At 50.2% G+C, this 14,558-nt stretch overlaps 1 protein-coding gene across 8 annotated transcripts in view; it reads right to left on the bottom strand.

The window, feature by feature from the left end:
- Window positions 1-1,867: 1,867 nt before the first annotated feature.
- DISP3 (dispatched RND transporter family member 3) overlaps window positions 1,868-14,558 on the bottom strand; it is a 44,739-nt gene continuing 32,048 nt past the window's right edge. For 6 of the 8 annotated variants that reach the window (XM_030016988.2, XM_030016990.2, XM_041124604.1 and 3 more), the window contains exons 13-21: window positions 13,734-13,915; window positions 13,153-13,283; window positions 12,870-13,045; window positions 11,700-11,826; window positions 10,391-10,536; window positions 9,869-10,028; window positions 9,372-9,485; window positions 8,231-8,397; window positions 6,787-7,501 (exon numbers count right to left, since the gene is read on the bottom strand). In XM_030016988.2, the coding sequence (XP_029872848.1) occupies window positions 7,139-7,501; window positions 8,231-8,397; window positions 9,372-9,485; window positions 9,869-10,028; window positions 10,391-10,536; window positions 11,700-11,826; window positions 12,870-13,045; window positions 13,153-13,283; window positions 13,734-13,915 (1,566 nt within the window). In that variant the 3' untranslated portion in view covers window positions 6,787-7,138. The other 2 variants (XM_030016992.2, XM_030016989.2) reach the window with 2 other exon arrangements.

Here is a 14,558-nt window from a genome sequence, read left to right as displayed (position 1 = left end):
GTGCAAAGGCGGGAGGGATCGTGCACCTTCCCCCCCCCCCCCCCCCCCCCCGCCGGTTTATTAATTTCAGCCAAAATAAGGAGCACTAACAAGTCCAGCCCCATCTCTCCGGCTCCCCCAAAAAGTCTCCCAGGGATGGGCGGGTGACGCAGGGACAAAGGCGCAGTGACAGCATCCTGCCCAAGTGGAAAGGGCAGGCTCTGACACGCGTTTTTTTCAGTGAGAAGGTGGCTTTTCCCTTTCAAAGCCGCAGAATTGGGGCTTGGGGTTCGGTTTCAGGGTGGGAAGGAGCCTGTGGGAGAAGGGGTGCAGGCTGCACCTGCTGCAGCACCCCAGGGTACACAGGCAGAGCCCCTAAACGCTGGTGGGGCACCAGGGAGGCAATGGAGACCTCGCTGTGCCATAGCTTGACAGAAAACCAGGGGGGAATTTGCAGTGTGTAATGAAGACTTCGCACCAGACTCACTCACCTGGAAGAAGAGATGGGGCTCTGCCAAATCGCAGGCAGCAGGTTTCAGAGCGTGGACCATCAGTGTTAGCACAGGCGCTGAGGCAGCAACCCTGCGTGGACAGGCTCCCGCAGGCAGAAACACAATTCCTTCCCACCTCTGCCAGTTTGAAATGAATAGCGAGCAGCTGTCACCCCGTGTAATCCATCCTCTGAGCCCCTTCCCCGTCCCAAACCCTTATTCTGCCCAGGAGCCGTTTTCTGAAGAGCTATGGAAACCCTGCCCATCTCTGCCTGTGTCTGCAGCTGCTGTGCCCCCATCCCCACATTTGGCAGCCCTGGGCACTCACCACTGCCAGGTGGTCCCACAGTCCTGCAAAGGGAAACACGTGCCTCTTCCGTGGTCCGCAATCCGCACACAGGTCTCCCCGCCAGCACGCAAGGGAGTGCCCGTTGCGCCTGCTCTTGGGGCAAAGGGCTGAATTTGTAGCCAAAACCAACCCCCTTCCAGCCTTGCTTGGCAATTTCCCAGCAGCAGGCTTGAGCATAAACCCTCCCCTACCTGCAATCCCCAACTTCTCATTAAAGGGACCACATTCCTCCTCCCTGTGGATAGTGCATTTTTTTCTTACTCATCAGACTGCGACCCTGAGCCTTCCTGGTATTTATTACAACAGGGGTTTCACCAGTAACTTTGGCCTCATCTGTAGAAGTGAGGGCTTGAAAACATGGGAGGTTTTTGCTGCAATGTGCTGTTGGTGCTGTCCTTCCCAGCAGCGTCGTAGCTGGGTGCAGTGTGAGCATACCCAAATGAGAGGGTGTGGGGAGCAAACCTCTCTCAGCACGGCTGCAAAGAGTGGTAAATGCCTGGGTCCTCCTCCTATCCTGCTGCTGGCCTCTGCGTGCATCGGTTCAGCGTGGTCCTGGGAAGTGCAGAGTACCTCTTCGCTGCTGCCGCACAGGACAGAGACAAAACCTTGACCAGAAGTTCATGCCAGGCATTCTGCATTGTGAGAAACTGCAGTGCCGCAGGGGCAGGCAGGTGAATCCCCTTCTCATGGAGTCAGCGCAGAAGTGCAATCTTCATGCACTGGCAGAAGCACGGTATGGAATGGAGGAGTAAAAGGCCTCCACAAAACTTTGCTACAGCTCCCGCTCGAGCCAGCCCTCCTGCAGACCTGCGTGGGATCCTGAGCTGGCTTTTCCAGACTGTCAGCTTTTCTGGATGGGCTAAGTTGGTTTCAAGGGGCCTGATTTCAGCAGCAGGAAGAGACAATCTTGTGCATGTTGGGAACTGAAGCTGTGGCCTCAGCCCTGCTGCATTACTTGCACACACAACACATAACCCGTCAGTGCCACCCTGGCCGGCACTACGTTTACATGCAACAGTGACGTGGTGACGAGTGAGGGCTCCAAACGTGCGAATGTCAAAATCTTTTATTTACAACAGTCTCCAAAAATCAAGGAACACTGAAAATAGTGAGGGTAGGAGACGACTTACAAAAGTAACACGCGTACGTTACATCAGGAATTGTGCTACATCACTCTGAGAACCGACACTCTAAGGTCTGCACACGACGTGGTGAAACGGCAGCGCCCTCCCTCCCTCTGTCCTTGGGGTGCTCACACCTCTTTCTCCCCTTGGCTTTTGAACCATCCTCCCTCCCATTTGTTCTCTTCTGCTTCCCCCTGCAAACCTTTCTACTCATCTGCTAGTTGCTCTGCCTCTGGTCCTGGCCATCACCCTCCTGTCCCCTCCAGCAACTGCCCAAAACAGGAGTGGAGGGGAGAAAGCCAAACAACCAAACAACTACATCCTCAGGATGGAGACAGGCCTTAAAAGACTTTTAGCTCCAGGACTCTGCATACTAAGCCAGGGCAGAGCAGTTAGCAGAGGCCTTTGAAAAACCTGTGAACTATGGCTTGTGTGCTATCTGGGGTGAGGAGTGATTTCGGAAGAAGTAACCAAGAGACTGAGAATTTGTCCTGCCTGGCTGCAAATCAATCTGCACAGCTTCCTTTGTGGACAGTGTGGGAGGATTTATACATGTCACAGGGTTAAATAAAAAGCCTTTTATAACCTTCCAGGAGGGCAGGCTGCTCTGGTAATAAAATTCAGTGCAGGACAAGCTAAAAGAATTAGATGCCGTGACATAAAGCAACATCCCAGTTCGTTCCAGCGGAGACAAAGCCAGGGGTCTCCAGAGACCACTGCATCCAGACTACCGTATCAGTGGTCCCAGTAACTCTGTAAGCATGCCACACGTCCTTCTCCTTGGGGATATTTCTCAGGCTGCCTTTGCTCTGGCATAGTTTCAGATCCAACAGGGATTGAGAAACACAGCCCTGATCCCCTTTCAGTATCTGCAGCCTTTGGAATTGCCGAGGTCAGTGTCCAAACCTGATGCCCCAGTTGCCTGTACAGACCCCGCGTGAACCCAGCACCTCAAGAGGCACCACGACATAAGGAAACAAAGCAAGCAAGGAGACCTGGGTCTATTCCTTCCTCTGACACTGATCTTTGCAAATCACATCAACTCTGTTCCTCCTCGCTCCAAAGCTGGTTTCGACAGGGCTGTTGCGAGCAGGGACTCTCTCCCTGAGTGTCCACAGCCATGGGGAGCCTTGAACTCACTTAGCAGCTCCACTGAAGGCAATGAGCAGCGACACCAGCTCTGTGCATATATCACAGTGCTTCAACACTGGGGAGCAGTGCTCTCCTGCAACTGCCCTGGGCTGGCAGCGACAGAGCTTCTGGTGAGGACAGCACCCACTCCAATTTGTAGGAGACTGCACAGTTTCAGAATGAGCCCCATCCTGAAACATTAACATCAACTTTTCAGAATGTAACCCCCAAAACAGGATTTACTAGAAATAAAGGAGTGGGCAGTTAACAAAAATATTCCATTGCAGTGTGCTGTAACTGGGAAATTGTTTACGTTTCTTTTTAATTACAGCAAAATTGTTCTGAAATGGAAAATCAGAGCATTCTCTTCCAAGTAAGGCTGGTCTGCTGTGTTCTACTGTTTAAAAACATGAAAACTGACAGCTTCATATGAAGCATTTTAACTCCGTAGCTTCCTCTGCTTGAGAAATTCTCCCTGAGACAAGCTCTAGCCACTTTTAGTCCAGACTCTGCGAGCACCTTGGGCACGAGCAGCTACCACAGAGAAGGCTGAACCTTGCTCAGCAAGACGACAGGGCCCAAGAGATGGTCTGGGAAACAGAGGAGTCATCAGAGAAAGAAGATAGGTAGAGATGTGGGAGGAATTAATTTAGGGCAAGCATCTGCTCCCGGAACAGCGCCAGACAGGTGAGGCCTTGCTTTTTATTGCTATGAGCATCTGCCTCAGAGCACCGATTCCCAGCAGGGCTGTCAGCCCCACCTTCACATTTGCTCAGATAAACCCATCCATTTTCTTACCTCTATAATTTTATGAATATTATCTAATCCCAAGGAAGACACTGCCTACATGGAGATGGATGTACACATCTGCTACTGATTTATTGTCTCCACAGACACTTGGGGAGATCAGGGTGTTGCAAACGTTTTGGGGAAGGCTGGGCCCCACCTCTAAGCCTCTTTCACTCCACTGCACATGGAGAAAGCACCAGCCATCCTCAACACAGAGCTGTGCAGAGTGAAATGGTGATGGGGCAAGCGTCTAGTTAGATTGTAAGACCAGTGTCATGACTATGTTTAATCAAGTTTTCAGGTTACCAACATCCAGCGAGTCCTTGCAGTGAAAAGCATCACCTAGGATCATCTCCCGGCTCTTCTGCCATCCTACTATAATCTGGAGTAAGTTCCTCCTCCTCTCCTTGCCTCAGTTTCCTTGCTGGAGGGGCACAATTTCCTCAGTACGCCTTTGTGAATCATCTGCTACAGTTCTGCACCTATCTCAGTCTCTCATTCTTCTTTCTGAATCACTCCAGCCATTGCTCTCCTTTGTCCAAGTACCACCTTGGACAAACAAGGGCAAGGTGAAGTCCTGCTCCAGCTAGTGCCAGCCAGCCCTTCTGCACTAAGCGAGCCTGGGCTGGCCAGAGAGGAGAAGGGAAAAATGATAACTTGTCCTTTCCCCTGCCTGCTCCAGAAAACAGATGAAATCCTGTCAGGTGCCAAGAAATCTGTTATTTTTGTCTGCAGATCAGATGCTGCCAGATCAGACCCAAGAGACATAAAAGGTTTTCCACTACTTTGAAATTAATCTTTGCCTTCCAAGAGTGGCTGAATGAATGGTCCCAGCATGGTGTGTCCAGAATCACTCTGGAGGTGGGGGGCTTACAGAGCCTCTTTATAGTGAGCACAAACATAGGACACCAGGGGCTTAAATGAGCTTTAAACTTGGCAGGATTCAAAGCACATCTATGCCTTGTCTTAAAGACCTTTCAAGGTTTCTTCATGCTCATAGGAGGAGGAACTTCCTCTAAGGGTGGACTCAGCACCTTATTCTCTTGTCTGGTGACCTTGCGAATATCCATCAGCTTTAAACACCCCAAGGAGTTTGAAGCATTAGCTAAATTCAGGTCAAGCCACCAGCCAGAGCATCCATGGCAGCAGCGCTCGGGCTACCTTGCTCTCCCCTGCAGCACCCACACAGGTCTCATGGGGCTGTACATCATCAGCACACTGCCCTCTATGCTCACTGCCACTTAGGAGTGCTCAGGGCACCACTAGTAATTAAATTTGGAGAACAGACATAGGGAAAAGTATGGCTTACAGATCAATGTTGGGGCTGAACTGTGCACAGCAGTCATCAAAGCAGCACAGCTTAAGGATAGTAAAAAATCCTTTCCAGAACCATTTATTCATGGGCACAGGATTCATTATGAAGGGACTGGTCCAGATCAGAGATAGGTGCAAGGAACACTTAACAGTTTGCAGAAAGAGGTAACCAGGCTGCACCATGGGATGACAAGGAAGAAACCAGGTCTGCTCAGGCTCTCACCACCCTCACTGCCTGCAGCAGGACTGCTCTGGATTGCCCCTGGCATCAACATGAGTCCTGTCCTGGCACTCCTCTCTCCAGCTGACGCCTTGGGGAACCTAGTTTAGGAACAAACATTTGATCCGATTTCACAGGGATGACATGATGTGAAGGTGTAAGACTGGCAGCGATCAGAGCAGGGATACACTGAGCCACGCAGAAGCAGTTGCTGGTCTGTCTCAGCAGCACAGTGCCCAGAACTTGGCTGGCAATGGGGATGTGCTTCCTGGAATTTCCATCTTAAAAAGGGGGTCAATCCAGACAGAGAACACAAAGCCACCAGGGACATGGTATCTGCAAACAAACGGAGGCAGGCTACTTTCCGGCCACCCCTCTCTATTGGCATCCCTGTAAATAACATTTAATGCATCTCCCAGGGGGCACGACCCCTCCCCTTCTGCCGAGGACCAGATGTGCTGCATATCAATGCACACACTTAGCTATTTCAATTTTAAAAGTATGATAGAATCAGTGATGCTTAAAATGTACTTGTTAATGGCACCAGTTTGCGATTTCATTTTACTTTAATATAAACCATCTGCTCTGAGCAGGCAGCAGCCGCAGGCTGAAGCTCCGCTGCCCTCACGTCTCCACAACTGAGGGTGTCTCTAAGGTGCCACAGAGGATGCACCACTGTTTATCTGTGCATGCCACCAGGTATGGGCTCTACCTGGCCCCAGTGGTTAGCTTGTCCTCAGGCTAAGAGCTGACTGCTATGACCAAAAGGCTCTGCAGGGCCCTCAAGGCTGTTTTCTTTCCACCATGAAGAGCAGAGTCAGTGACTGCTGAGGTCACACACTGAGCAGGAGGTGGGACTGGGCATCAATACTGCCTTGGCCTCACTACTGAGATGAGGGAGAGGAGGGCAGGTCGCTGAGGGCACCGCTTGCATTCCTGATGGCTGTTCACAGACCCAAGTGATCCCAGCGAAAGGTGCGCTGTCCCTTCAGAAAGAAGGGGAAAGCCATATGTTCTGATGCCCTCCACAAATGACGAAAGCAGGTCACTGCAGGTGGTGCCACCCAGCATGTCTAGTTTGGATCCCACAATGACACCCATAACAGCTCTTGTGCAGCAAGTTCACTGCTGGTCTAGCTTGGGTACAGGGCAAAGGGTTCCAGAAAATGCTGTTTCCCATGCCTGCCCAACAGCTCACCGCTGTTTTTGAAGGCTCAGGTAATGAGGCACAGGCTTGGCGTGGGGGTAGGACATCACCTCAAGAGTCATCGTTGCAATGCTGACCTTGGCCAAGGGGAGGGGAGGGGCAGAGGGAAGGGTTTTGAAAGGGATCAGATGGCCTTCCCATCTTCTCCTCTTTTAGCTTTGCGGTTCCAGAAAGCTCTGTTCATTTAAAAAAAAAGAAAAAAAAAAAGAAAAAAAAAGAAAAAGAAAAATAAAAAGAAAAAAGAAAGTAAAAGCAGAAAGCAAATTGAGAGAAGGAGCCCTCCTCCCCTCCTACTCACAGCCTGAGGTATTCCCTGGGCAGCCCTCACTGTCCATCATCCATCCACCACTACCCAAAATAAATACAAGTTTAGAGCAAAACCCATTAGAAAATAAAGTGCATCTGGAGTTGAAAAACTTCTGGAAAAAGGGGATTTTTTTCCTCTTTTTTTTTCTTACAAAAAATATCCTTTAAAAAAAAAAGAAAAAAAGAAAGGGAGCAAGAGGACAGAGCATGTGGCTCTTGGCATAGGGTTTACAGGGCTGTCCCGTTAGGGAGAGGGATCTTAAATCCACTCTTCAGCAGGGCAAGGCAGATGCATAGACCCAGCAGGCCAGCAAGAAGCACCCCCACCACAGCCTTGAGGCAGGAAGTCCTGCTGCGGATGAAGGTGCCAGGCCCCATGATGCTCAGCAGGGCTGTGCTCACAGTTAATGTGTACAGGATGGAGACTCCTGTGTTGAGGGCCACAATCTTCCCAAACTTAGCAAAAGGGGCAATGATGCAGAAGAAGAGCGGGACGGTGGCAATCACTGTGGTGACGGCGCTCGAGACAATTGCCACACCCACGTGACGGACTGCTTCAATCGTCCTCCACTGGCGGCACGCTGTGGGGTCCTGGCAGAAGGGACAGCAGTGTTAAGGGGGAGTGGGGACAAGCACGTGGGGCTGCACTAATATTTTAGCCTTTGAGGGGGCGGCTTAGCTCATTGGGTCCTGGTCCAGGACAAAGATGCTACGTGAGCGCAGACTGGACAGTTCATGCAGTCTCTGAACACACTGGGCAAACAACCATGAGGTTAAAAACACTAGAGGCAAAGTCTGCTGGATTTTGTGCCTCCTTTCAGCCACATCAGACTGACTGCTGGGCCTACGCAACGGAGGCACTGCATGCAGACACTATACCTGGGATCAGAGATCCTCAAGCTTTTGTGGTCTCCATCTTCCCTAACAGGCAAAAGATGTTAACAAGGCCAGAGAAGACCTGGAGGTCCAGCACAGCACAGCAAAGCAATTTGCAAAGGTTACAGAATGAGCGTAGGGCCATTCCAGCACAAGACTGCCTTCACTAGGACACAAAAAGGGGTTGCTTTGCACACAGCTGTGGCCAGTAAGAAAGAGACAACCATGTGGGTTGGACCCTCAGCTGGGTTTACAGTACTTGGGTACACATGCTCGTATCAGTCTCACCATTCAGCCGGACAAGCAGCAAGCTTCCCAGGCATGCTGTGAGGGTGGCAAGACACATCTCCCCTTGCCCATCATGCCTTAGGCCCTGCATCACAGCCAAGTGGCATAAGGGCATGAGAGGAACAGATGCAAGGCTATAGGAAGAAAAGAGCTCACCTCTGCCTGGTGTAGTGGCAGGTTTTCCCCCGCCAGCAGGTAGCCCTCCACCAAGTGCACGCAGTAATCAACAGAAGACCCAACGAGGATGGAGAGGGAAATGGCTTCCACAGCTCCCATTTCCCAGCCAGACCAGTACATGATTGTCACCACCAAGCAGACCACCCCTGTGTGAAGAAGGTCATGTTAGGCAAATATAAAGGACTCTAGGACTGCTGCCCAGGCCTACTGATACAAGTCAGTCACTGGGGAGTTTGGGATCATACCGCTGCAGGTCTGCATGCTAGCCAGTCTGAATCTTGTACACACTCCCTCCTGCCCACAGAGGCAAACACTTCCCTCACCTTCCCTTTCCATAGGGACCATTCAACAAGGTAATCAGACCTGCTGGGGATAGTGAAGCACCTAGTTAAATATTAAGCAAACTGACAGACTGATGCCAGTCTAGACTAATGCTTGCTAAATGAATCCAACCCAGGAAAGAGGGCCCTTTGTTTTGCTTGCTGGAGTTACACAGACGTTGAGCACATGCACAAGTTTTTCTCAAAGGCAAGAGTGATGTTTGTTTGTGAGTCATGTGTGGGAGACTAAGTGGTTTTAAAATGATAGATTTGATTTTTCAACTGAGAAGTTTAGCAACACACTTAGACCACAATATCGTCAAATCACCAGCCAGGGAGAGGGAACTATTTACAAATTTACTTCAAATACTAACAAAACTGCTAAAATATTCAGCTTTTAAAATCTCCCACTGCTTAGAAACAGCAGCCATGGTGCAGATCCTTGGGAAGTAGTGCAATTGTTATTCAGAGCATGTGGGACTTAATCACATTATTATACATAACAGGCAGGGATGGCATTTGTGTAGCTAAAACCCTTATTTAAACAAATAGAAGGGATTGTGTAGATAAAACACACTGGGAATTAGACACACAAATCTATTTTCCCAATGAGGTTCCCATGCATTTGTTAAGAGTTTCTCCCATTCACCTACGTATTATCAGGACTGGCTCCTGGAGAGCCAGAAGGATTTACACAGAGTAAGAGCAATTCAGTTCAAATCACCAGAGACTCAGCAGTGCCACAACCCACCAATTTCAGACAAAGGGAAGGCTTGACATATTGGAATCGGTGTTTTTACCTAAAATGCTGAGCAGCACTGGCAGCAGGAGGAGGATGTGAGTGGTAAACACCGCCACTGCAGCCACACAAATAACCAGCGAGAGGACGAGACCGTACAGGGCACTCTGCACTCCTGGAAGAAAAAGGGCCAGCTAATTTGACTCCTGGAAGGCAACAGCTGGGATGAGAAAGGCACCGTGTCCCTGTTGGCAACAAGGCAGGCAGGGACTCACTGGGGGGAGATGGGAAGGGGAGGATGAAAGTGGAGAGTGGATGATCAACTTCTTGCCTCTCACATCAGCAAGGCAGACTCCCTTCCTTTCTCTATTTCCCTGGGGTCTGCCTAGGATTTTGACAGTATATGCTGCTTGGGGCAGAAACAAGCTTTAGGAGTTCGCACAGCAATGGTAAGGGACTGAAGATGTAACACGTGCCCATCAGATGGGACAGAGCGTGCTGTGAAGATGTATCAGGGAGCATGGGCTCCTCAGGGAGGGAAACATGGCGGTCACTTGCCTATAATCTCCATGAAGATCTGCTTCCAGTGCTCACAGGTCTGGAAACCGTGCCGGAGAGCAGAGCCCTCTGGGAAGAGCTGGAGCTGCTGCTGCAGGAATGTCTCCCATTTCAGGTAGTCAGCATATGTCTGGAAGGAAGATTTCCCTTTGTAGGTTGTCTGTAACAAGATGAACATGTTATTCTTGTGTCCTGCTCTTTGGGGCAGGGTATGCATGGCAAGGGAAGAGGTAGAAGCAGCCAGCTGGAGCTGCAGCACCAGGCAGAACTGGCAGTGGTATATGGGCAAATCTGCCACCAGCTCTTTGCCTGAGCTCTCACAGTAAGAGCTAATTGTGGCATAAGCAGTCACTTCTAGTAACTTGTGAGTGCAGGCATCTGTCTGCAACAAGGCACAAACACTAGCAAACACTAAATTATGGCTGCAAATGGAAGTGGCCAGTGCAGAAAGAGCAGAGCTAACCCCCCAGAATTCACAAGAAGAAACTGTCACAAGGATAGATGGTGATGCCATGAGCTCACCGATTCAAATGCCATGGAGATCCACTGCACCTTCCCATCCTTCACCCCCACTGCTCCATGAGAGAGCTGTCCAGGCAGCAGGTTTGGCTCAGGGATGTTCTTGCACTCAGGATGCAACATCTGCAGAAAGGAGGAGATGCTGTAACCTGGAAAGAAAGAAAGAGCAGGGGATGAAGAACAGGACAGGGAAAGGAAACATGTTGGAGCAAGGGGGAAAAAAAAAAACCAAGAGAAAGTTGCAGGCCCCATTTGTCAGCAGCTGCTTCCCCTTGCAATTCTAACTTGCCAAAGCCCTTGAGGTCTTGGCACCAGAGCCCTCAGCTGTTGCTGGCTTGAAAGGGCACTCTGTGCCATCAGCACCGGACAGGGCACTACCACCCCTGTTTGTTCCCAGCTGTCAGGAAGCAGTATGAACAGAAAGTGCCGAGGAGCTGTCTGCCTGGCCTCGAAGGGATTTTCTCCAGAGACGAGAGACTGGCTTTTGGCCTGAAGCCAATATACACTTCCTAGACTCAACTCCACAACCTTGTGACTTCTGAAGTTGGAAGAGAGAGTCACTGGTTGGGTATGTGAAACCACAGGGGCAATAAGTAGCCTCATCACAAGGAGATCAGCTCGTTATTCAGGAGCTACTAAGAAGATATTTACTTGTCCAAAAGATTGTTAAGTGTATCACAAGCAATACCCATGACTGGAGAGAACAGATACAATTCTGTTCTTATCTTCACTGGATTAAATCCCAAAGAATATTCCCAGTGTCTTCGGAGTTAAAGACACCATTTCTCTTTCTCACCTCCCAGAAAGCACGACGAGGGGCATGTTCTAGAAGGGTAAAGCTGCCTTGGGAAGAAAAGGGCAGCAAGAAGCGGCCACCCTTTCTGGTTTGCTGTTGAGGACCCCAGCTCAAACAAACACTGCTGCAAACAGAGCTGCAGAACAGGAGTCTGATGTTCCTGTCCCACTCGCTGTGCATTTCTCATCCCCCAAATGGTTGGCACAACACACGGACGCATGAGGTGAATGGCCCATGGAGATGGGAGCTGTGACTTAAGCCAGGTACAAACAGGCAGAGCTGTGCTGCAGCCAGATCAGGAGAGCTGACTGCTGAGAAACACCTCTCCTCCCTGCACTGCCTGTATTTATCATTGACTGGTACCTCCTTTTCCTATCCCTGCTTCATCAAGCTGGGATCTGAAAGTTTAAAAGCCCTTATCAGCCACACTCCTCAGACTGGCGGGTGAGAACCAGTCTCCACCCAGGGACCCAGAATCCCCCCAAGGAATCTGTGGCTGGTGTTAGTCCTACCTACCAGAGGGCAGGCACTGAGCCCCTCCTGGCTTCACTAGCTCAGTGTTGCTGGCTATGGCTTTGCAGAGGCGGCACAGGTTGCCAATCTCTTTGAAGAGGTCGAAGCTGTCATCATAGATAACGCTGCCCTTTCACAAGGAGACACAACAATAAGAGCACCACACGTGAGGCATACACACAGCAACTGGCACAAGAAGGCAGAAGCCGAGTCCTCTCCTGGCTACACAGCCTGGGACTAGCTTATACAGACCTTATACAGACAGGTTATACAGTGGAAGAACCCAGCAGACATCTTTGCCTCACCAGATAACCCAGGAAGAAACTACATGCTGCCTGCTCCCCACCCACCTCCAAAAAAAAAAAAAAAAAAAAGGGGGGGGGGGTGGGGCAGAAAAAGGCAGGCAGTATGACAGAAGCACTAATAAATGAATAGCCACCATACCATGCCCAACACCATTAGGGTCTGCCTAAGGAGCAGCTCTGAAGCCGTAGCAGCGCCCAGCACGGAAGTCCAGTTTTCTGCACACTCCACTGCCCGCATTTCACACTGCCCCCTCCGGAGGAAACAGTGCCCCCAAATCAGAAGGCAGGAAGAACAGCAGAAAGCTGAAGTGCATTTGCTAAGTAACCAGAGCTAAGCATATTTTTTCTGGAGAAAGGCTGTGAACGTGTCAAGGTATCAGATCTGGGAGAGAAGCTGTTCCTGGAAAAGTCACATTTAGTAACCTTTCCCCAGAGTAATTGATTTGTATTTTTCCATGTTAATATCTCATAACAAGATAAAAAATTATAGAAAAATATCAGTTCCCTGGATCTTGAATCTGTAGTGAGATTTTCATACTCAGCTCAAGATGGGTTTGCTTCTAAAATCCTCAGGAAAGCCAGATTTAGACTCAAAATTAGAAGGTTAGATACTGCACTCAGAAAGGGATTTTCTGAAAAGTCTGAAGTGATTTCAATAAGGGCTTCCTAATCTCCATTATTTGTGAATTTTCTAGAACAGAAATGTACTTTTAGCTCATCACAATGCTACCATCTCTGCTATTCCATCTGTCTAGACCGCTGGACCACGCTGCCTGGGCTGTGGGGATTAATTAAACACCATCCAGGGAGACCATCCTTCACTCATCAGCCCCGAGCATGCCTGTCCAGCATGCCAGAATGTGTGTACCATGTCTCCGATGACGTGGTTGTCCGGGCGTCTTGTGCGATTAACACCTCTGATACCAAACACTACAAACACCATGGCTCCTGTGTCTACCAGTGGCCGCACTGCTGGCTTCCCGCAGCCCGTGTTCATGCAAGGATTAAATCCAGAAGTGGCTGACAGCTTTGCTTTGGGTGCTGCTGTCAAATACAGAAGGAAGGTTGGTTACATCAGAAGGCAGCAAAAAAGGGTCTGGCTCTCTGGACCTGACAGTCAGACATGGCCGAACAGGTCCTCATCAGCTTACCTTTCTCACTGGGAACATAGAGGATGCCTTTGGTGGGTCCATCTGGGCTAGAGCTGAGAAGACAGCCAGGAGGTGCTACACACACTCGGCCATGGTAAGGGGGCTTATGCGACTGGGCAAAATACAGTTTCCTGTGCAGCAAAGAAAGTTCGTTATGGGGGACCAGAGGTAGTAAAGATGAAGTGTCCAAAGCATTACATGGAAACAGATGTTCTCAGGGACAGAAGAAAAAGGTGGGCAACTCCAGATCTGGTTCCCTAGCCATTGCATATTCTGTGCTGCCAGTTCAGTCCAAGAGTTCAGGTGGGTAAGGGCAAGACCAAGATCGGCACTGTCTTTTTGACACCCAAAGAAGCAACCAGTCACAGTCCTGCACCTGTCAAGCCTTTGGCATGTTAATGATGCTATGGGCCTGCAGAATAACTTTGCAAAGATGGGGCACATTTGCAGCAAAGAAAGTCCTAGGGCCATGGATGTCATCAGTTGAGGGCAGGACTGACACTGGACATTAGGCATCCCCTATCAGCCACTCAGCTGTGCTGCTTTTGCTGCCTGGCCCTAAGTGGGTTTTGGAAGGTTACCGTGTTCGCTGTTGCTCCTTGGCGGCCACGTAGAAACTGAAGTCGAACTTCCAGCCTCTCTTGGTGTCACAGGACAAGGTGGTCATCATCCACTTCCTGGGGCTCGTCTGCTTAAGCAGCCCTACTGTGGACACACAAGCTGTCAGCTTCCTGGTGAAGTTACCGAAAGGCACTCTATACACCTAAGCAATGGATTAATGAAAACAGACACTTAACTCCACAGGGTTGCAGCCTGTTGCACATTAGCATCACACACTCCCCTCCTCCCTGAGCACTGGCACAGCCACACAGAACGAGTACTGCAGGCACAAACCCAGCCAGCCCCCAACCTGCCTCCTTCCCAGGGCTGGCCAGTGTGTCATGGGGCCCCTTGCCACCCCCATTCTCTGTGGCCTAGGCTGAATGGTGGCTGCTCTGTCCAGGGTGAGGGACATCTGAAAGCGAGTCCTCCTGGGGGTGTGTGTGCCCAATATGGCCTATACACAAGCAGTGTTGCCCGCTTGCCTGTGTCTGTGGATGTACAGAAGGAAGCAGTGGGAATCCAGTTGTCTCAGTAGCAGTTTCTACTAGAATGAGCTCAGCTGATGATGCCAGGCCTCATCTGATCTCCACAGACACCCACACTTCTGCTCCCATTGCTGACAGTCACATCACAACAGCAACAGGTAAGTATTGTGGCACTACGAGGCATAATTTTTAATGCTGCCAGGCACAATGTCCTCCATGTTAGCTACCTTACTGCAATGCCCCGCAAATTTCACCCTGAGCTACTTAGGACCCCGTGGAGAGACAGGAGGAGGCTCTTATGCTCACCTGTTGAGGGCT

The sequence above is a fragment of the Aquila chrysaetos genome, chromosome 6 (genome assembly GCF_900496995.4).
Source record: "Aquila chrysaetos chrysaetos chromosome 6, bAquChr1.4, whole genome shotgun sequence".
Taxonomy (NCBI): Eukaryota; Metazoa; Chordata; class Aves; order Accipitriformes; family Accipitridae; genus Aquila; species Aquila chrysaetos.
Note: the sequence above shows the minus strand (reverse complement) of the source record. Positions and strands in the feature narration are given on the sequence as shown.